This window comes from Diadema setosum, chromosome 19 (genome assembly GCF_964275005.1).
Source record: "Diadema setosum chromosome 19, eeDiaSeto1, whole genome shotgun sequence".
Lineage (NCBI taxonomy): Eukaryota > Metazoa > Echinodermata > Echinoidea > Diadematoida > Diadematidae > Diadema > Diadema setosum.
In genome coordinates this window covers 20,763,712-20,787,664 of record NC_092703.1, presented here as the reverse complement: position 1 = coordinate 20,787,664, position 23,953 = coordinate 20,763,712, and the positions used below count along the sequence as shown (strand labels likewise).

At 39.7% G+C, this 23,953-nt stretch overlaps 2 protein-coding genes across 4 annotated transcripts in view; one reads left to right on the top strand and one right to left on the bottom strand.

Annotated features, from left to right (window-relative positions):
• Positions 1–7,842: 7,842 nt before the first annotated feature.
• LOC140242238 (protein GDAP2 homolog) overlaps positions 7,843–23,953 on the bottom strand; it is a 67,395-nt gene continuing 51,284 nt past the window's right edge. Inside the window, exons 9-12 of the mRNA XM_072321984.1 lie at positions 12,722–12,875; positions 10,030–10,224; positions 9,167–9,310; positions 7,843–8,673 (exon numbers count right to left, since the gene is read on the bottom strand). Of these exons, the coding sequence (XP_072178085.1) occupies positions 8,614–8,673; positions 9,167–9,310; positions 10,030–10,224; positions 12,722–12,875 (553 nt within the window). The 3' untranslated portion in view covers positions 7,843–8,613. The remainder of the gene's footprint in view (positions 8,674–9,166; positions 9,311–10,029; positions 10,225–12,721; positions 12,876–23,953) is intronic.
• On the top strand, positions 15,226–23,883 carry LOC140242237 (three prime repair exonuclease 2-like). 3 transcript variants are annotated; one of them, XM_072321981.1, is made up of 2 exons: positions 15,226–15,347; positions 22,837–23,883. In XM_072321981.1, exon 2 carries the CDS (start codon positions 22,838–22,840, stop codon positions 23,570–23,572), a length of 735 nt encoding a protein of 244 aa, XP_072178082.1. In that variant the 5' UTR covers positions 15,226–15,347; position 22,837; the 3' UTR covers positions 23,573–23,883. The 3 variants fall into 3 exon arrangements, with proteins under 3 accessions (XP_072178082.1, XP_072178084.1, XP_072178083.1); XM_072321983.1 differs by lacking the exon at positions 15,226–15,347 and adding an exon at positions 18,181–18,259; XM_072321982.1 differs by lacking the exon at positions 15,226–15,347 and adding an exon at positions 22,142–22,230.

Genomic DNA, 23,953 nt, shown 5'->3' with positions numbered 1-23,953 from the left:
ATGAAATATGGTGAATTAGTTCTTTTGGTGAATATAGCAGTTTTTAATGAAACTATTCTTGTACATAATTAAGTGTTTCTTCTGACCCCCATTTTGTTTGATTAGAATAAAGTACATGTTTTTGTTTGTGCATTTCCATTTAATTGTGTAAATATATTATAATTTCCCCCATAAAATCTTAGGGTATTGTCCTCTGACTGATGATCATTGACGTGTGTACATGCATTTGTAGTCTCGCGCCATTGTAGTGCAAAGAAGATAATGTCAGAGTGATTGTTATTTTTTGTTTGTACTATAACAGTAGAATCATGTACATCAGCTACCTTAGTTTGTAATGCCAATGGGAGTGGGTTTTGAAAGTGGAATCAGAAATTAAGGGAGGGGGGGGGGTCCTTACCAATGATTTGTTTTGTGTCCTGTCAGAAGACAATACTGTATACGCCGAATATTTCGCGAGGTTTTTATTTTCGCGAATTTCACGAGTCGGGTGCTATTCGCGAAATTAAAGACACGCGAAAATATTGACTCTGATCCCGATGTGAATGTGACGTACGTGTGTACACTTCTCCGTTCAGTAGAGGACTCCCCAATCGCGAATTTAACCACTCGCGAAATCGTCGAGAGTTCCCGATTCGTGAAAATTTAGACTCACGAAATATATGGCGTATACAGTAAATGGTATGGTGGGTGAGAAAGATATATCAACTGAATCTCAGGGAGATTTTACCTTCATTCTTTTTTCTTTGTCTTTGTGTGTAAATATGATCAAATAAAAGTAAAAGGAAATGGAAAATGTATATTTTTGAATATCAGTACATTCATGCGGCAAGGACATCTTACATTCACATGATATTGCTGCATTAAACAAAAATAGTCGGGAAAGCAATGATAAACTAAAAAATGATTATACAGTAACAGACCAGTTTTCATAATTCACAATCTAGCCTAGTAAAACTGAACTTTGATTGTAAAACATTTGTGCAAAGAATGAAAAAAAAAGGAAACAAATGACAATTGACTGCAACAGTGCTCAGGTCACATGCAATGTTAGTGCGAGATCTCATGTGGAGCTGACATTTCCCTTTCTGTAAAGCAAGACAGCATCTATCACTTTGCTCGGATTTACATTCAGAAGGTATATGTCTCTTGTAAATAAAATGTGTATGTGGTGTAGTCATCTTGATGTGTCTTGAAAATCATTATCATTCTTGAAGAAAAGAGTGAATCTGACAGTGTTTGAAGACTATGCAAAGACGTCACTATGCGACTTTCACTGTTATGAAATTCATCATGTCTTCATTATGAAGTGGTTATATTTTATAATCTTCTGGTGTCTGCTTCCATCCAAAATATTGTTTTGATGTACTGGTTATCTTTGCAAAGTTTCTTGATGTTCTATGTTGCAATTCTGATATCACACATGAGTGAAAGAACTATGGATGTACAAATTGTACTTTACTCAGAGGGGACAGGGAAGATGTTAAGTTATACACTACATGCACTTCTTAAAGGACAAGTCCACCTTCATAGACATGTGGATTGAGTGAATGCTGCAACATTAGTAGAACACATCAGTGGAAGTTTGAGGAAAATTGAACAATCCATTCAAAAGTTATGAATTTTTGAAGTTTCTGCTCAGTCACTACTGGATGAGGAGACTTCTGCAGCCTGTGATGTCACATGTGAAGAATGATATAAAGAAAATATAAAGAAAATTCAACATATTTTCACTTTTCTCGCATCATAATAGAACACTTGACTTGCCTCTTTCAGAAGGCAGGGGGAATAATATTACCCATAACATACGTAAGTGACAAGTCGAGGAAATGTGCACTTTTTTCAAATATTAACATTTTGTGAAATTCTCTTTTATATTTTTCTTATATTGTTCTAGATGCATATGACATCATACACTTTAGTAGTCTTTCTCATCCAGCAGTGACTGCACAGATACTTTAAAAATTCTTAACTTTTCAATGAATTGTCCAATTTCCCCCAAATTTTCACTGTGTTCTACTGATATTGCTGCATTCACTCAATTCACATGTATGTGAAGGTGGACTTGTCCTTAAAGCTTCTGTGACATATTTGTTGCTTTCTATTTCAAGTTCATTTTTTTTTTTTTTAACTGAGGGACTGCATTGTTTCTTGTTATATACTGACATACACGTACTGAGAAACTTGTCATTTTAAAAGCAAATGTTTGTAATGAATCATGAACAAGGTAGATTTGATTTTGAATATGAATCTTACCCGGTTGAAGACTAGTTCAATGCCAAAATTGATTTGCCCCTTTCGTTGACCTCACTAGCAAATGCTCAACTTCTATTGTTGTTATTGTCTTATAGTTAATGTCTTATTTATTGGTCATTGATTCACGATTGCTCTATTTAAAGTTGGTCCCCAAGCCTTGTGTGCTCGACTTTTAACTTAAAACTGTATATATTGTAAAAGACTTCAGTTTTGATGTTTTACAAATAAATGTCAGCCTAAGACTGCAACACACAAAACAGCCAGTATTTGTTGTGTTTTTATCAATCACAAGTCATTTATTATGGAAATTCTTTCTCAAATCTCTAATCCTATACAGAGAGTGCAAATCTAATTCATAAGTTTCCATCCTTTGTCTTTTTTTTTTCTATGGGAGTTTTGATGTTTCCTCTGCACAGAAAAGAAATTACACTTGTTCTCCACAATACAATAGCTTCTCACTTTTTTGTTGATAACAAAAGAAAATGGAAACAAAGACCCAATGGTTAAATAATTTTAGGCAGGTTGTTACCAATGTCACACTGAATTTTAAGTTGCGATTTCTCTCTTCTGACATTAGTAGAATCCTACCATTAATACATTTGAGGAATCAGCTTCCCATATGTGTGTGAAGCAAAGATTGCACATTTCTTGTTACATGCAAAAATAAAAAGAAGAAGAAATCATTCATTACTTCACATCTTTTATTCATAATAAATGTTTTGCATACACCTTGCATCTAAACATTTATTATAGATCAAGCTAACATGATTAAGTACTGCACATAACAAACATACAGAGTCACCAATATACTAATCTAGGAGGTACACTGTACAAGGCTCTGTGTACGTCCTTGGTCTAATCATCTGCTACTTATTCAACATACTGCATATTTCATGCTTTTGTTTATTTATTGCAAGTATACCAGAACTTTGGTATTCTGAAGAATCAAGTGAATGGAAAGGTTTTTGTGTGTAAAACCTGCACGTGCACATACACACACACCCACACACACACAGTGCATACACACACACGCACACCCATGATACACACAGTGCATGCACACACACAAAACTGAACATCGTCATTACAGAAACTGAACTACCATAATACATGGTTGAACACAGAGTGTTAAAGGCTACCTTTACATTTGTACCTCTTACCTACTGGGTCATTTAACTGGTTGTAAACTGCATAATAAGATGAAAACTCTGCAAGAGTTAGATGCCATATTTAAAGGACAAGTTCACCTTCATAGACATGTGGGTCGAGTGAATGCAGCAATATTAGTAGAACACATCAATGAGAGTTTGAGGAAAATCGGACAATCCGTTCAAAAGTTATGAATTGTCAAAGTTTCTGCTCAGTCACGGCTGGATGAGAAGACTACTGTAGCTTGTGATGCACATGTGTACAACGATATAAAGAAGGAATAAAGAAAATTCAACATATATTCACTTTTCTCGCATATCAAAAGAACACTCGACTTCTCTTTTTCAGAAGGCAGGGGGAATAATATCATCCATAACATACATCAGTGACAAGTCAAAGAAATGTGCACTTTATTCAAAAAGTAAAGTTTTGTGAAATTCTCTTTTTATTTTCCTTATATCGTTGTACGCATGTGACATCATACACTGTAGTAGTCTTCTCATCCAGCAGTGACTGCGCAGATACTTTAAAAATTCACAACTTTTGAACAGATTGTCCGATTTTCTCCAAACTTTCACTGATGTGTTCTACTAATATTGTTGCCTTCACTCAATCCACATGTATGTGAAGGTGGACTTGTCCTTTAAGCCTTGTTCGTTCATGGCTGCTGCTACATGAACTCAATTAGTATTCCTTAGTCTGAATCAAGTTAATATTGACCAAAAGAAAAAAAAAATTCTCTTGAAATTTCACAAATTAACATATGCACAGTGAAATAAGTACAATGATGTATCCCAATGAAATTCACAAATGAATCATATGAATGGGACTATCAGTGACAGGGGAGGCCTCAACTTTGTAACTAACGCCTACAAGCTGCTGGAAAACAACTGCATATATGCATTTACATTTTTGATTACAACAGACAAGTGACTACACAGGGGCAACTGCTCATCCCACCTGTTTACATGGCACCCAGTTCTTTGATTTTGTTAAAACAGTTATCAATGAAGGAGAACAGTGCTATTTCTTTATCAAGCACACAAGGTATGCACAGTAAAAACACACTCCCCGTCACACTGAACTTTGAGGTACCACTAAACTTTGGGGCACCACTAAACTTTGGGGTACCACTAAACTTTGGCGTACCATCAAACTGTGGCGTACCCCTAAACTTTGGGGTACCACTTAACCTTGATAGGTAAAGTAAGTCTCATTACACACAAATGTATTTTGAGAGAAAGTTGCTTGTCATGTTCAGCATGGTGGATAAATTCCCCCACCAAAGTTCTCAAGAATATGCTACATGTATTCAAGGGATTATATGAATTTAAAAAAAATTGAAAAGGTAATGCCTGGCACTTCATCTAAATACTTGGAAGACTCATAGCATTATGCACAAATTCGGCACAACTTGCAGTTTTTTCCTAGACGTGTTGTACATCCATATGCCTTAAAAAGGAAGCGTTTCACATATCTGTAATATAGTAATATCTATCAACTCAGCACCTTTCTTATATCTATCTAGCAGGCCCATGTACATTCCCAGTGAAGGTATGGATAACAAATTTGGAGCGATTGCTTTCTACATGTACCAACATTCTTCCCACGAGTTCTCCATCAGAAGTCAGCTCCTAGTTTCCCTTTGTCAAATTCTCTTTTCAAGCAATCACTTGGTCCACCAACAGTTCAGTATCAAGTTGTGGATAAGACTGACGTGATGCTGAAGGCCATATGACTGGATAGACTTGCTTGTGAACTGGCTACTAAATAAAAATGTACTGATACTTTTACAAAGGGGAAACTCATTCTAGAAATCTCCACGGCCAATTCATGCAACTGCCTGCCATACACCTTGACCTCTCTTTTGGCGCCGATGCATGAATGACAACACAAGCTAGCCAATCGCTACACAAAATTTTCATATATTGTTTATGCAGAATATTTCTTTAGGTTTTTATTTTTGTGAAATTCATGAGTCGGGTGCTTTTCGAAAATTTAAAAACACAAAAATATCATTTAACTCTCATTCCGACATGAATGTGACGTGCATGTATACAGTTCTCCATTCGGGACTGTACTCCACAATTTTGAACTTAACCACTCGACAAGTTGTTGGGAAGTCCCTATTTATTATAATATACTAGTTATATGGTGTATACTGTAATTACCGCTATGATTTCAAAAATTCAGTTGCTACAGAAGCATAGCCACTTGATGATACAGGAAACATTGTACATGCATGAACAGAAGCAATATATCTGACTGAAAACTGGCAATTATTACAAAATGCACTTTGCATAAATTGACTGTACACTGCAGCACAAATCATGATAAATAGGAACGCAAGTCTCCATTCAAAGACAATCTCATCAAATACAGGTAGAAGTTCTCAATTTGTAATAGAACGATACAACAAATATATTAATATATAAACATGTAAGTACTATGGCTGACTGAGACTATGTCACAGGGCAGAATCAAACAATACACTACGAAATTAAATATTACACTACCACATAACACAGAAAAACGGTTATACCTCTCATTTTCAAGAATAACATGTACTTCTGTATGGCTACATGCGAATAGTAAAATAATATTTGGCTCTTCAATGTTTGGCATTATTTTGTGCCCCATGATATTTGCAACAAATCCACCACATAAACATACATCATTGTCATGTGGCAGAGTTTGCGAAATAAGCCCCCACTGTAATGACATGAAACACAATACAACAACAACTAAGCACAGGCACATACTTTATACCAGGGTCCTGGCAAAAAAATTACATTGGTGCCACAACGAATTTAAAAAAAAAAATGCACATGTTTGACAATTTTCTTTTTATTGTGAGATACAACAAAGGAAGAAAGACATTGTTTAGGGAGAGCAGGATGAAGAGAAAAAATGGAAAAATGGAGACGGAAAAGCAGAAATTCTGAAGAAAGTGTCTACTACACGGGTAATAACAATGTGTTGGCTATTTCGAAACTACCACAGCCAAAAACCTGAACCCTCCTCATTTCCATAAAATTTCATTTGAATGTGGCACTTTGCATCAGAACAACACATATTACATTAGACTAAACACAAACACCACCCAAAGGCTTGGCCTCAAGGCCCCATGTTCCTGGGAACAACCCTAATTGTATATATTTGTTTGGTTTAAATGTCTCAGGCATCTTCAAGATGCCTCAGGCATGGTTTACAGTATGGAAATTTTCACACATAGTAGTGCGATGTGGTGCTAGTCCAAAGATGAAAACATGAAGATATTTGTTTTGCTACAGTTTATTGCCATTATAACAAACATGGTTATAACAAAATTCTCATTACAAACAAGTGAAAATTCAGGTCCCAAAGTGATCATTTATATATCTTTATATACTTTACTGTTCGGCTATAAAAAAATTCTGATGCAACAAAAGAAAACTGCTATTCCCGAGGACTTAATTTTCACAGAACTCTATTTAGACCACATGAATAAACATCCTTTTTAATAGTCCTGTATATGTACAGTCACCACATCAGAGATGTCTTAGATTCCTGTCACTACACAGAGCAGGAAATATCATGTTAGGATTTCCTCTATAAAAGTTTAAAAGTTTTTTTTTTGTTTGTGGTGGTACCAAAACATGAATGCTGTGATGATTTTGCCAAAGGAGCTGCCAGTCTGAGGCAGAGCAGGTTAATGCAACAAGTACGATGATTTACAAATACAGGCTGACAATGCACATATTGCCTCTTTTGTGAGGACTATATATCAGGCCAGTGTACTCCATACATGCCATCCATTCAAAGAGAAGGGTGAAACCATGTTTTACAAACACAATCTATGTTCAACTCTGTTGCAAAATCAAACAAAAAACAACCAAAAAACAGCAGCAATTTCATTACTGTCTAAGGTTTTCTTATGGGGAATGCTCCAGCAAGATATGACTTGGAATGAATATGGTTAACCATTTCATAAACAGTATTCACTTTTCTATACAGTGGTATACCGAAGATAAAATATATTAATATGTAGTCTAAACCTAAACAAGAAAACTACCACCAATTGAATATGAGCTGGTATATAGGAATGAGATAAGGACCTGATGTCAGCTCAATACTCCATAATAGGGAGCTTTTGATTTGCGACACAGACGTTAAGACAACGGTTGCGTTGACTGATCTCCTGTCTCCCTGCATCATGTTACAATGTAGCTTTAGAGTTCGCAAAGATGCAGCCCATAAGAAGCAAAATAGTGCCTCCATATGTCGTTCGTCATAACAGCATCAAGTAGCTCTCTGTGTCATAGGAATGAGCAGATGCTGAAATGGTTCATGCACTGTTATGAAAACTCAAACACAAGATCAATTTTGATAAGTGGTCTTGCATGGAACAGGTTTTTTTCTTTTTCCCTCTTACAGATCTAAAGCTTCCTATTGCAGCAAGGAAACAGAGATAGAAGTACTTGACGACTCTGCTCCTGCTGTCGGGTCACAGGTCCTCTGAGATACAATGACACTTAAAGCTGGCATCAGATAACGGTGCCATTTTCACTCACAGTGACAAATTTTCTCCTTGTGCTGGGCTCTACAAATTGGTAGAAGCAAGGTAGGTTATATAGCTTGGAATGCATTCGATTCCTGGGATATGGTACGGGTATGCTGACACGATCCTCCCGCTATGTCATTCAATACATCAACCTCAAGATGAACATCTGGCAAAGCTGAACAGACCCAGAAGTGTGTCCTTGGCTACCATCTGTCCTCACATGGCCGTCAAACTTGAAATGTTGTTTATTGACATTTCTCTTGGACGATCTTAGATACTCCGTACAAGCAATATACGATGTATATGATGGTTAGGACAACAACCAAAAATACCGCTGTTGTCCATGGCAAAGACACGACTTGAGATGAGGAACACACAAAAATCTGCAATCAGCTCATTTCTTTCCAGTCGCCAGCAGGAATGGTTCTCAAGGAATGGGTAAGGAATGCTTTCTTTTCTCTATTTTGTCCCAAGAACAATAGTTGGAATCTAAATATATTTTCTCTATATATGCAACGATAGTATCTCTTTTCTTTCCGCCATACAATGTGGCAACTCCCCAATTTCTCTGTTGGTATCTTCCAGTACAGAGTCAATCTCTGTTCTGCTAGATTGTTCTAGATTACAGTTCTAGCTTTCACACAGTGGTCGTCTCCCACATGAGAGCATCAGAGGCTCCCACTGCCATCCACATCTCCAAACGAGTTCTGGTAGTTTAGGTTGTTCACCTGTTGGTGGGATGGAGAGAATATTCGACAAGATCAGATTGCATCTGCCGAAATCACACGGTGTGGCAGGCATGAAGGTCTGTCTCTTTTTAAGAACTTTTAACACATTCATTCTCCCTGGGGTGACAAGACCTTGTTCTAGTATCTCAACTGGCTGATTATTAAAAAACCTCACACAATTTTGGATGAAAAAAAAGAAAAATAAAATGTGAAAAATCTGATCAGTAAAATTCAATAACTTTCTTCTGATTTTGATGAAATCTCAATTATTCTATTTGTCAGAAGCAAACATAAATAAAATGCAAAATTCAACACAAATTAACAAATATACGACCTACTGCCCGAGTGTATTTGATATTACTCCAACATGGGTGTACAATGCTGTAAATTATTATTATTATTATTATCCTCATCATCATCATCAACATCATCATCATCATCATCATTATTATTATCATTAAATCCTTTTTTGACATTTGACCCTTCCACTGACCTTCATGTCATGTTCAATGACGAATGGTGGGATGTCAAGCTGGTCGGGGTGGATGGTAGAGTACAGGGAGTGGACAGCACCCAGGGAATGGACCTTGCCTTTGATGCTTGAGGCGGTGAAGGTTGTGAAGTACCACGTGACAAGCTTGTATGGGAGAAGAACAAGGTGGTAGGAGGACCAAAAATAAACCACTAAGCTAATACAGAGCAGGCTAACATGAAGACTCTAAGAAACAATGGATGATTGCTGATTGAAACTTCAGCAGAAACCAGGGGGCATTTCATGAAGCGTTTTGGTCGGATATTTTTCTGACAAACTGTTAAAAGCTACTGAAATCCTTGCATCTGATTGGCTAAGAGCAAATTTGTTCAACAACTTTGTCGGACAAAACGCTTCATGAAATGCCCCCCAGATGTATGTTCTTATGAATGACGAGAGAGAAGTATGAATATTTTTTTTTCAGTGGTCCAATTGAATTCCACAAAATTATTAGTTTTTTTTTTAATATGAAAAGTACACATCCCTTGAATTGTTACTGACTATTTTCCCTGCTTCCTGAAAGAGGTATTAAGTCAAGTGCACTGTCACTATGCCAGGAAATGAAAACATTATTCTCCAGGAAACAGAAAATTGAATCCTCTTTCTATCATTTTCCAATTGCAACTTCACAAACTGTTGTAGTCACTTCTCATCCAGTATAAAACTTTAAAAATTCATAATTTTTGAACTGATCGTCCAATTTTCCTAAAACTTTGCTGATGTGTTCTATCAACATTGCTGCATTCCCTCAATTCATACATATATTTGAGCTTCATTCTTCTTAAAATGAATTGGTTAAAATCCAGGGGACTTAATAGACTCACCCTGGACCAGAAGGTTGGGTGGACAATATACATGGCCTTCAGGTTCTTGCGATACCGGTTGTCCACCATGTGGTAGACCTCCTTCAGCCAGTTCAGCTCTGGCTGGTTGTCGGCAGTGCTCAGCGTGTGGAAGTACACGACCACGTAGTCCTGGTTGACCACCGAGTCCAGAAGATGGATGACGTAGAGCAACACCTATTTAATGAGATGACGAATTGATGACTGATTGACTTATTACATTTCCAACCTGGAGCAACTTGGCACAACTTATGTATCACTTCCTTGTCAATAAATACTCATGACTACCTAAATTTAGGTCCGTGAGTAATACTGTATACGCCATATATTTCGCGAGTCTAAATTTTCACAAATTGAGAATTCCCGACGATCTCGAGAGTGGTTAAATTCACGATCGTAGAGTCCTGTACTTAACGGAGAAGAGTACATGCGTACGTCAAGTTCACATCGGGATCAGAGTCAATATTTTCGCGCGTCTTTAATTTCGCGAATAGCACCCGACTTGCGAAATTCGCGAAAATAAAAACCTCACGAAATATTCGGCGTATACAGTAGTAGGGGTTGCTAGCATGCATGATAATCTTGCCACGAAACTATGAAATTGATTGCTGTGAAGAAGTCTCACGTAAACTTCCATCACTTGGCACTATAACGATGATAATAGTAATAATAATGATTTCTAAAAATGTTGCCAAAGTCTGGGTCTGTGAGAAAGTTAAAGTGCAGATGGCAGACAGAAAAGTCCTGAGATGACATTTATTGCCAATCATGATGGGATGAAACAAACATGCCAATCAACATACATCTGAACTGGTCACGTACACAAAGTCTAATTTCCTGGGCAAGACAAGGCAAGTGCCAAATTGTGTCTCGCCCATTCGCTTAGAAGAAATTAATGTTTTTCTAATTTCGGGAAGTTCATTGACCCGCCTATGAACTTTGACCTCGTGGTGACCTTCAACTCCCCAAGGGACATCTACCATCCAAATTTCATCACAAACGGACAAAGGGATCAAAAGTTAGGAGCCACAATCAAAACATGCCGTAAAAACTTAACATTGGGCCCTAAAAGTTTGTTGACCCCTGTCTGTGACCTTTGACCTTGTGATGATCTTCAACTCCCCAAGGGACATCTACCATCTAAGTTTGGTCACAAACGGACATAGGAATCAAAAGTTATGAGCCATAATTGAAACACGCCATAAGAACTGAACATTCGGCCCTAAAAGTTCGTTGACCCCTGTCTGTGACCTTTGACCTTGTGATGAACTTCAACTCCCCAAGGGACATCTACCATCTAAGTTTGGTCACAAACGGACATGGGAATCAGAGTTATGAACCATAATCGAAACGCGCCCTAAAAACATAACATTGGGCCCTAAAAGTTCTTTGACCCCTGTCTGTGACCTTTGACCTTGTGATGAACTTCAACTCTCCAAGGGACATCTACCATCCAAGTTTGGTCACAAACGGACATATACATCAAAAGTTATGAGCCATAATCGAAACACACCCTACAAAATTAACATTGGGCCCTAAAAGTTCGTTGAACCCTGTCTGTGACCTTTGACCTAGTGATGACCTTCAACTCCCCAAGAGACATCTTCCATCCAAATTTGGTCAGAAACGGACATGGGGATCAAAAGTTATGAGCCATAATCGAAATGCGCCCTAAAAACTTAACATTGGGCCCTAAAGTTCATTGACCTCTGCCTGTGACCTTTTACCTTGAGGTAACCTTCATGTTTGGTAAACTGTGTATAACCACTATTCAGGTTATTCAGGTTTTTGTAGCGCTACGGACGGACGACGGACGGACGGACGGACAGACGCCGCAGGCGATCCCTAAATCTCCCCACACCTCCGGTGGGTTAAAAAAAAACCCAACAATTCAGTAGCGATGACTTACATTGGCAAATAACCATTTAGTTGTGACAACTGACATTTACATTGATATGCACAGGAAAACAGAACAACAATTTCTAATAGCAGTATCTATCTTCTTTAAGTCATGCTACAGTATACATGTACTACAAATGAACACTTCAAACATATTACGGCCTCAAAGCGAAAGAGATGGAGTTTCTGTACGTATGGATGTGTGTGTATGTATGTGTGCGTGTGTACGTGTGTGTTTGCTTATTTTCAAAGATTTCATTTTCATTTCATTTATTTCATTTCCAACAACATTTTCATACACAAAATAACACAAGATCAATGCAATGTAGTAACAAAGAAAAATACGTAAAGTTGACAATACTACGCATCACAAAAGCAAAGTAAACAATGAAAATTGAATTGAAACTAAAGTTGCAGGAAATGGAGGAGACATGCTAAAAAGCTAAGCTTGTATTTTGCAGTCTCCTCGTGGACAAAAAGACTAAATAACATCAAAAAGCAATTAGCTAGACATAATATAAAAGGTGTACAACACATACAGACCTATACATATAAACAAACAAACAAACAGACGGACAAACACAAGCGACCTCTCTTGTAAAGAGAAAGATATATATATATATATATATATATATAGAGAGAGAGAGAGAGAGAGAGAGAGAGAGAGAGATTTCATGTATACATATAATAATTCATCTACTATGTATCTCCCTTTCATGTATGATTTGTAAATGGTTTAGAATTCATCAAGGAACACTGACGAGAGAGCACAAACCTTGTTGAGATCAATGGAATGTGCCGGGAAGTTTCTCGCCACAAAGACGATGATGGGTCGACCGTGGATGTCATTGCCCGTCTCGTAGATGCAGCGGTGGGCGGCGATGTCCGACAGATCTGCAAGACGAGCTTTCCGGAGTAACCTCTCATATCTGGATTTCATGCATCAAAGACAGAAATTAGAAAATAGACATAGAAAGATGAGAGATACGAACTTGTACATTTTTAATCAAATATCTTACCAACAAAATATAAAATGGTCGTCACTGATGATGGCATTCTGTTTCCATGGCAATCGCTAGAATCACATCAACACACATAAACACACACACACATGCGCCTAAGAAGCTTTTATTTTAACTTCACTACAAAGACGTGTTGATTGCCAGTTCACAGAGATGCCAGGGTCGAAGAGCATATCTAGGCGTGAGACTTTGTGGCGCGTCAACGTCACCCCAAGGAGCAAAGCGACCGAGCGGGTGTGGGAGGGGGTGTCCCCCTTCAACAGTATGATGACCGAGCATTTAATTCTGTAAGCTGTACATCGTGCTATCTGCTGCATATTGAATATAATGTTTTGACTTATTATGATATGGAAAAAAAAATGTCTCAAAATGTGAAGTTTTATCAGACCAACCTCTACAGGAAAACAATTGACATCAACAACAAAGAAGACATGAAACAAACAACCGTAACAATTATATTCTTTTTCAATTTTCAAAGAAACGTGTCGACTATGCAAGTAAATCAAATATCAAAATCGCCGTTGGTGGAGTTGTAGGCCTGACACGCGTTGAAGAGATATTGTATAGTCCTGAAAAAAAAAAAATCCCTTTGAATTTTCAGTCCTTTGTCTTAAAGGCGCCTTTGCAGATTACCGGTAGGCTACTTGCTGCGGCGAAACCACGCCGCCGCCGATGAACGGCCTTCTCGGAGAAGACCGTTCATCGGCGGCACCATGATTCTTGCAGGAAATACACGGCCATAAATGCACTACAACCTTTTTTTTTTTTTTTTGTTTCTTTCAAATTGCAAATCCGATTAATAATGGCGGTCAGAAGAACGTATTCCTGGAGGTGTGACTTCGGGTGGTTGCTGATGCTGTTATTTTTATTCTTGTTGTTGTTGTTGTTGTCCTTGTTCTTGTTTTTTAAGCCTCCATCTTCGTTGTTAATATTTAGATCTTCTGTACTTGTTGGCGTCCGGACATAGCCCCCCCCCCCCCCCCCACATATTCCACTCGTTATTATGTATAGCACTTTTGACACATCCCACGCGAATTGGTATATAAAAAGCGGTTCCATAAAAAGCGGTTCCATAAAAACCGCATTCACACTTGCCATACAGACACCGACATTGCTGCGTCCACTGATGATGCGCCGCCATCAGTATCACTGATGGTAGGATGTCGCATTTTGTTTGTTTGTTTGTTTGTTTTTTCCAGCGGCAGGAGGTAACTTGGGTGGGCAAAAAAATGCATACACATGCATCAATATTTGAGGGCCGTATTCTAGCTTATTTTACTCGGGCTTATCCATTCGCGATGATGAAAAATGCGGATTGTGTATCATTAACGCGTTTCTGAATATTCTATTCTCCCTCTGCGTTCTCAATCCGTTCCACATTGTTCTAAAACACTGTGGCGAAAATGTAATTCTTGCTCGAGTGGATATTGATAGCGACAATCACGACCTTGGAAAGTTTTGCCCGTATCCATGTCATTGCTGTAGGCCTATCTATAAAGCTGATGGCAACACCGAAAGCGTAGAACAAGTTGATACCCCAAATAAATCACGTGATCAGAGAAAGTACGTCAATATCTTTCCTACATCAAAATGTTACTGAATTCTAATGTCACCCTCTGTAGGCCTACCGTCAACACAGGCAATAAGTATGAATAGTATACTTTTTCCCCCAATTCAACCATTTTTAATTTTCCATCAATGTAATAAAGTCCTTTATGGCGGCCGCAAATGACAAGACTCACTTTCCCCTTCCGCTTTTCTATGTAAACAGTCACGTTGAGACTACGGGGCTGGCCGAACCGAAGATGTGCATCGTGAAGCGCTGCTGTCGGCTCACGCTGGCGTGGTTCACACCGGAACCGGTGAATGCGTCGCGCCAGAGAGCATCTATTATTTCAGCTTTCCTTCCTACTCGGGATACTTTCACTACCAAGTGAAACTCTTGCATGTATACATCTCTATGTGGAGAGCACACACACACACACACAAACAGAGGAAAAAAAGAGTAACACTACCAAATAAAGATCGAAGATTTTCAGTGTTATTCTTTGTTACTGATGAAACAACATAATGATGTGAGAATCGCTAGTGATGCCCCCCCCCCCCCCCTCTCTTCTAGTGGGTGGCAGAATGTGATATCATATCATTACACATTATGATTACTGGTAGAACTATGTGCGAGTAATTCAAAACATGCATAAGCACATTTTCTATGATTTTTTTTTTTTGATCACATGCCACGTTCCTGTACGCTGGCGGGAAAACGTAGGAGGCACTGTGACACCACAGCACAGAGCTTTCAACATCTCATCTCAGCCGAGACTATAAAACGCAAAATCTTGGCTCGTCACGGGAGGTTTACAAGATCCAATTCTATACGTAAGTATATAATCTGAAGTTCGTTTTGATGTACTATAACGTTACTATTTTAGCGATGTTATTAAGTCGGGGGAGGGGGGGGGGCGGCGGCGGATGACACAATTTCGGTCGACCCAACAAAGCCCGACTATACAAGGATCATTTTGCGTCTCTATTGCCGAAATAATTATTTTAGTTATTTAAATTTACAAGGGTGTTTCTAGTGCACGCTTGTGACTGGGATATCGCATTGTTGAAAAATTGAAATACCTCTTTTCTTCACGTGGCAAGTGCACGCACATGAGCCAGAAATCGTTCATCTTGGAGAACTGCGAGGACAGGTAGTGTCGTGTAGTGCTTACTACCTATATAGCTTCGATTTTTCAATTTTTGTATGAAGGACTATGCATTTATGGGTCTCCGCGTTTGAGAAGTTTGTTTGACACAGCGTGATATCACATCAGTTGCTCTATTATAACACTTTCTTCCACTGAATTTGAACAGCTTTGAGCTGTCATTCATTCGGAGTCAAAATCAGAACAAACTATTCCAGGCAAGCACACGACAGTGTGTGAACTTCAGTGCGTTGGCCTACATGTGGCCTCACAACAATAACGTCTTTAAACTGCGTTTGAATTCATTTACTGATGAAGATTTCAGATTTATACGAGGAAACTGGTTCTATAGCTTTGGTGCAGTACAGAAAATTCTATAAGAGATCGAGACGTTACTCAAAAAAGTGTGCATCAGCTTCAGACCCAGAGTGGTCTTCACGGCGTGTGAAACAATGACGACAATACAGAAATGGACGATATGCGATGAACGTTCATTGTTCCAAAGGTTCGCGCTCGCCTGGGCTCTCTTCAACATACAGCGAGAGGGCCTTGACAAAAGGCTAAGTTACGCAGGGGCCTGCATGCCTGTCTCACTGTCGAAGCGTGTGAAATTTGTTACTGGAGACTGTTATGACGGGTGCTGTTCGTTATTCCGAAGGTTCGCTATTCCGAAGGTTCGTTCATCCGAAAATGAAAAAGGGTTCGTTAATCCGAACATTTGTGGCGTTATTCCGAAGGTTCGTTAATCTGAAAATGAAATAGGATTCGCTACTCCGAAGGCTCGTTTATCCGAAATTGAAATATGGTTCGTTATTCCGAAGGTTCGTTGATCCGAGAAATACGGTCCGTAACAAACCTTCGGAATAACGAGCTTTGTGTCAATTTCAGATTTACGAACCTTCGTGATAACGAACCTTATTTCATTTTCGGATTAATGAACCTTATAGGAATAACAAACCTTTTCACATTTTCGGATTAACGAACCTTCGGAATAACGAATCTTCGGAATAACGAACTTTCGGAATAGCGAACCTTCGGAATAACGAATCTTCGGAATAACGAACTGTAAAACCGTTATGACTACGTGGGGGCGAGGCAAGATGCCATTTTTGTTTCCTGCGTAGAACTGTCTGTAGAGCTTTTTTTTTTTTCCTTTTTATACGCCAGTCCATATTTGTGAGTGTATATTATATACGTAGTTGAATTATACTATAGATGCGATACGCCCCCCCCCCCCCCAAAAAAAAAAAAAAAAAATACCCCTAATTTTTATTGCATTTTTCTTTTTGAGTTTCGGGATAAATGCTCTGATTCATTTAGGAAAACTAACTCTCACCAGTTTGACTCATCCACCCCTGAAATTGGAGTGGAGATAACCAAACTTCTCCCACAATTCCGAGAAAAATGACATATCACCAAAGAGGTTCTATGTAATAGAGCGTGCGCTCGCATATAGAAGCGGGGCCAATATTGAACGACCCGCCGCCATTAGCAAAGAGGTCGACTCCCAGAAGCCTGAACCCGGAAGTGCCTATAGTAATCATGTACACGTAAAGTACAGCTTCGAAGTTGAGGTTGGGTTGGAAAAATCATTCTAATTTTAAGGAAAATCAATATTTGTCCATATGCCTCCGGATTTTATAAGAGAGATACATTCTCAACACAGTATACGTGTTTTGATGAAAAAAGGACTTGCTCTAATGTGTCAAATATGTGCATTCACATGAAGCCAAAATTGCCAAACAGGCATTCATGCATTCATACTACATAAGAAAGATTGCAGAAAGGTATACAGTGTATACTCTTTGGTATGGGAGTACAGATTTCACATGTCACTTAGAAACATCAGTCACACATACAACACACACAACACACACTCCCACACACACCCACAACAAACACACACATACGCATTGTGTGTGTGCGTGTGTGTGGGTGTGTGCGTGTTGAAATTGAAAAACGAAAAAGTGTTTGTGTGTGTGTTGTTTGTGCGTGTTGGAATTTGAAGAAAAATGTGGTTTGGTGTGTACGTGTGTGTGCGTATGTGTGTGTTTGTTGGGGTGTGTGTGTTTGCTGTGGGTGTGTATGGGAGTGTGTGTTGTATGTGTGTCTGATGTTTCTAAGTGACATGTATTATGTGAAATCAGTACTCCCATACCAAAGAGTATACACTGTACCTTTCTGCAATCTTTGTAGTATGAATTCATGAATGCCTGTTTGGCAATTTTGGCTTCATGTTAAGGCACATATTATTGACACATTAGAGCAAGTCCTTTTTTCATCAAAACACGTATACTGTGTTGAGAATGTATCTCTCTTATAAAATCCGGAGGCATATGGACAAATGTTGATTTTCCTTAAAGATTAGAATGATTTTTCCAACCCAACCCCATCTTCGAAGCTGCACTTCCGGGTTCAGGTTTCTGGTAGTCGACCTCTTTCGTGCGCGCGCGCACTGAATGGTGAGTGCTTACTCTATCACGTAAATATAGAACCTCTACTTTGCATATCACCCATCAGCTGGATGTGGTTTTGAGCTCCACGCACATGTTTATACCAGCATCCATCGCGACAGGTGATATTTTCCCCCTCTTACAGGTAAGAAATCGTACGTCAGCCTCCGTTCAACTATCCGAAATTATTCTGGTAACTTGCATAATTGTTTTGTATAGCTGAATAGCATGGTTCCTCCCGTATAAAAGAGATTAAGTTAGAACAACAGCAGTAAAGTTATGGAATACCAGGGAATACCAGGGTTTCACTATAAGTACATGTAGTACATGTACCAGTTTGTCAAAAGATGATGTGCAGGACTCCTGGAGCATATTACGTTATTCTTACAGATACTAGTGTTTGTGTCATTATCATATTATTTCTGTGGTGATTTAGCAGTTTCTATTATGCAAGACTTTTTCTTTGCAACTTAAGCTGATGTTATTTAGATCAAGTGCTGTTAAGTGCTGCTGGTGCGTGTGTACAAGCGCGCCGGAACACTTCTGGTTTTGGGGGGCAAAATCTCAACGGGGCACATTATCTTTTATGTGACGATGTGAGATCCTCGGCGCGGGAGCGAAGCGAGGGGGGGGGGGGTGGAAAGGGGGATACCCCCCCCTCCACTGTAGGGAGTTTTTGTAAAAACAGGGTACAAAAGTCGCGTTTATAGACCATTTAAAAGCAAATTTCTAAGGAATTAAACATAGTGAAAAATAATCAGTGCGAAGGATTATGATCATTACATACAGGAGTACATAATAATGTGATGGCGTGAGATCCTCGGCGAGGGAGCGAAGCGACCGAGCGGGGGGGGAGGGTGTGGGAGGGGGGACACCCCCTCCCACGGTAGGGACTTTTTGTAAGAACAGAGTATAAAAGTCGCGTTTATAGAGAATTTAAAGCAAATATCTAGGGAATTAACATATTGAAAAAATCAGTTGGAAGGACTATGATCATAACATACGGGGAGTACATTAATAATGTGATAGTGCGATATCCTCGGCGAGGGAGCGAAGCGACCGAGCGGGGGGGGGGGGGGGGAGGGTGTGGGAGGGGGGACACCCCCTCCCACGGTAGGGACTTTTTGTAAGAACAGAGTATAAAAGTCGCGTTTATAGAGAATTTAAAGCAAATATCTAGGGAATTAACATAGTGAAAAATAATCAGTGCGAAGGATTATGATCATTACATACAGGAGTACATAATAATGTGATGGCGTGAGATCCTCGGCGAGGGAGCGAAGCGACCGAGCGGGGGGGGGGGGGGAGGGTGTGGGAGGGGGGACACCCCCTCCCACGGTAGGGACTTTTTGTAAGAACAGAGTATAAAAGTCGCGTTTATAGAGAATTTAAAGCAAATATCTAGGGAATTAACATATTGAAAAAATCAGTTGGAAGGACTATGATCATAACATACGGGGAGTACATTAATAATGTGATAGTGCGATATCCTCGGCGAGGGTGTGGGAGGGGGGATACCCCCTCCCACGGTAGGGACTTTTTGTAAAAACAGAGTCGAAAAGTCGCGTTTATAGAACATTCAAAAGCAAATTTCTAGGGAATTAACATATTGAAAAAAATCAGTTGGAAGGACTATGATCTTAACATACGGGGGTATATTATGTGATGGTGTGAGATCCTCGTCGAGGGAGCGAAGCGACCGAGCGGGGGAGGGTGTGGGAGGGGGATACCCCCTCCCACGGTAGGGACTTTTTGTAAAAACAGAGTATAAAGGTCGCTTTTATAGAGCATTTTAAATTAAATTTCTGAGGAATTAAACATAGTAAAAGAAATCACTGCGAAGGACTATGATAATAACTTATGAAAACTTCATTTTACTATAAGTACGGGCAGAACGAGCGAGCCACTTTTACTTTGCAATTTATCTGAAATGTACTCATTAAAAGCTTAAATGTGATCGCATCGTTCGAACAATAAAAAATATTCTTATACTGCTAGAAAGCAAAGAAGAAAATGAAATGTGTAAGGTTTACTAAAGGTATGTTTCAGCGGGCACACTCGAGGATACGAGGCTACCATCTATACACTCAATTTACTCATAAGTTACTATTCAGTAGTGTATTATAGATACAATAATGTATGTTGTTAGTGTATTATAATTTTCGCCCCGTTAGGGACGAAAATTTTTGCATTTTCAGTTATGAAATTACAACATTTAGACAAGAAATATGCCTTTATTGTTCATTTTGGTCTTAAAATCAGTGATTAATTATTTGTTACAGGGGGCACTTTGGGAGGGGGGGGGGGGGCAAAAACTCGTTATGCCCCCCAACATTTTGTTTGGGGGGCAAGTGCCACCCCTGCCCCTGCCCCCCCCCCCCCCCCCCCGCTTCCGGCGCCCTTGCGTGTGTAAACAAGTCATAGGCTAATATGTTATCCCATGTAAAAGGAAGAGTGGGAACGGTCAGTGCAGTGTCAACACTACTCTTGATCCATGAGGCCGCACCACCGACCAATGACACTCGTGATCAGACAAGTGGCTGATCTATAGTGATGCTAGTTTGAATGGAAAGCCAAATGCATGTACAGGTGTACAAATTGTAAATGAAATATACATGGATACTATGTATGTTTTATTTTTCATCGTTATACCGAAAGAAATAGTGGCAGATAAGGAGAGTGTACATCAGTGTGCAGATAAAGACGGCGGAACCGTTTGGATGACTCATTGCAACTCCCATATTCCTTATCGGTCAGAGTTGCAACCAGAGTTGGCTCTGGACGGAATGTTTATAGTTCTGGTCAATATCTCTCAGCTCTATGCAGTCCCATCAAGCTCCCCAGTTCCTCACTTAACCACCTTCGTTAATTCGGGCCAATGTGTTGATGACTCGCCCAGTTAAAGACCCGTTGGCATGGGGAAACATGGGTGGCCCGATTGACTAGACCATCATTGGGATATCATTTTTGTAAAACAAGAAGAGTGCCAATGTGCGCAACGAATACGCTTGATATTGTCGGTAACGGTCGACTCCAGTCGATATATTCTTTGGAAGTTCGGCTGTGCGTGTACTTTCATAGAGATCAGTAATAAAGTTCTACACAAATTCATTACGAGGATTCTCCAATATACTCGAGCTGGACCAACCTTCCCACTCCATGATATGCTCACGTTTATACCGCTGGTTGATAATCATTTTTGTGATTATTACATGATCATTGAAAATTGGCATATGATTTAGTCTAGACTTGAGAGAAGACACTTTCATCCACCAACTGTCCAACATCCATCGTGACTGTACATGTCATTTTCTCTTCCTACAGCACCCCTTACCGTATCGGGACCTGGGTATCATAATAATAGTTTAGTCAATAAGGCATAATGAAGTGTCAGTTCATTTTGGGGGTGGGGAGGACGACATCAAGGCAAGTTTGTGTTCATGCCAATCTGCCCTTGTACACAATGGACGTCGCAATAACAAGGTAGTAAAAATTGTGGATGTTATGAAAGCTAGTTGGCTGTTTCAATGTTTTGTTTGTTTGCTTGCATTTATTCTGCTTCTCAAGGCAAAACAAAATATAATTACATTGCAAAAGAATTAAGCAAAACAAAACTTAATTACAAAGGAACGAAACAAAAATAAAATCTCATAATGCTGCAGCATTTTATGATATATTTATGGTTCTATACATAGAAAGCGGTACATTTATTTTGATTAAAAAACAAACAAACAAAACAAAACAGGAGGTCTGTCAGCATGAGCATGACTTGACTGGGCTGACGACCTCGTGGGGATTGAACTCGCGTTGCAAATTGTAACGTCGTGGGAGAAAGATGGTGGGCGCGTGCAGCGTGTGCATTAGGTGTTTGCGCTTGGGCAAAGTTATATCACCATTCCTGAATATCAGTATGATATAATGCTATGGGATAAGACCAGAACCTAGACAAGCTTGTGTAGACATGTTGTGTACAGGCTGTACAGGAAAATTATCATCAATGTAAAGCAAGGCATTTGTAAAACGGAGCACTACACCGCCAGTATGTCTGGATCTGCAGACGTGTATATGCATCACCTAGTAACATCAACCATCATCGCAGGTGGAATACTGATGACGGTAAATGGGTCTCCATGTACAGCTCAACTATCTGTCAAAAATTCAGGCTTTGTACATGAAAAGATACTGCCAAGTTCTCGTTTCCTGATGTGTCCAGTCTGAGTTGTTGGGACCAACTTTGTAGTTGGCCCTTCTCTGGCCACACTGTGGCTTCCTTTTGGGTAATTGTCAAAAGGCTGATTAACCTTATCTGTGCTTTGTTGAGCTGTGTTGAGCTGATTTTATTTTTATTTTACCACGGGTCACTCTCACTTCAGCCGATGACTGTTCTTCTGTTCACTGATAGGCACTCATCCTGAAGTGTTTTTTTTTTTCTCCTATTGGCAAAGGATGTCTGGAGACTAAATATCAATGAAAACCACAGAAATTACCAAATTCTCCTAGTCCCTATGTTGTCACTTTCCTGTTGGACTGAGGCACATTGCTACAATGGAAGGGGCCTTGCTAACTGTCCGGTGGATCACTCAATAGTGATGAAAAGGCTTGGCAAGAGATTGTGCACGTAAAAGGTTAAGAATGAGATAATATTGTCTCAAAAGTTTGGTAATACATGTATATCAAGAACTCATTGCAAATTTGTCCTCTATGTTGTGTCGTTCCTTGCAGAATGGCGGACGTAGACAGTGTGATGAAAGAAAAGATCAAAAGTTTCGCCTTCCTGGACCTTGAGACTACGGGGCTGGCCGAACCGAAGATAACCGAGTTAAGCATTGCTGTCGTACATCGTGAAGCGCTGCTGTCGGCTCACGCCGGCGTGGTCCACACCGGAACCGGTGAACGAGTTCAGCCACAGAGCCTCAGGTTGCCAAGGATCGTGGACACCTTGAGTCTCTGCTTCGATCCCGACAAGGAGATCGAATCGTGTGTCAGCAAGTTGACTGGACTGCACAACAAAGATTTGCGCAGGAGCAAGAAGATGGTGTTCGAGAAGCACGCCGTGGATGCAGTGAATGCCCTCCTAGGCAGGCAGGAGAAACCTGTGTGCTTGGTGGCCCACTACGGCGACAAGTTTGACTTCCTCGTGATCCGCACCGAACTGCAGGGCCTGTCACTCCACCTGGACCCCGACGTGTTGAGCGTGGATACTGTACCGGCATTCAGGCACTTCAGTACGATCCGTCACGGAGGACGCCCTGCAGACATCCAGCTGAACGGCAATCCCTACGTCCCTCACAGGTACATATCGTGCAAGTTACGCGATATCTACCTGCGCAAGCTGGGTTCTGCTCCAAAGGACCCCCATAGCGCCATGGAAGATGTGTACACGCTGATGAGGGTGGTGATTGCCGATGCACAGATGTTTGTGGAGTGGGCCGACGAGAATGCAGAGACTTTCTTTTGAATGTGAGGAGTGTCACCATGTTTCAATTCACTTACAATAGAAAGGTGAACGGAAAGGTAGAAGTTTCATCAAAATCAGACTTGAATTATCAAAGTTATGCATGCAATGCTTCTGAAGTTTCTGGTGTTTTGAGCAAATACTGATAATGGTGGCAACCATACACATAAACTGTGGAAGGCGTGATGACCTTGTCAATCCATAATTCTTATCTTTGACTTAGTAAAACAGCAGAGTTGACTCTTTAACACTTTATGATGCCATGACTCATGAGACCATAAAAAAGTAAAAAATAAATAAAAAATAAATTAAAAAAGCATATAAGGAAAAAAAACCTGTGTTCAAGTCGGTTTTTTTTTTTCAGGCACTAGACAGTAATATGAA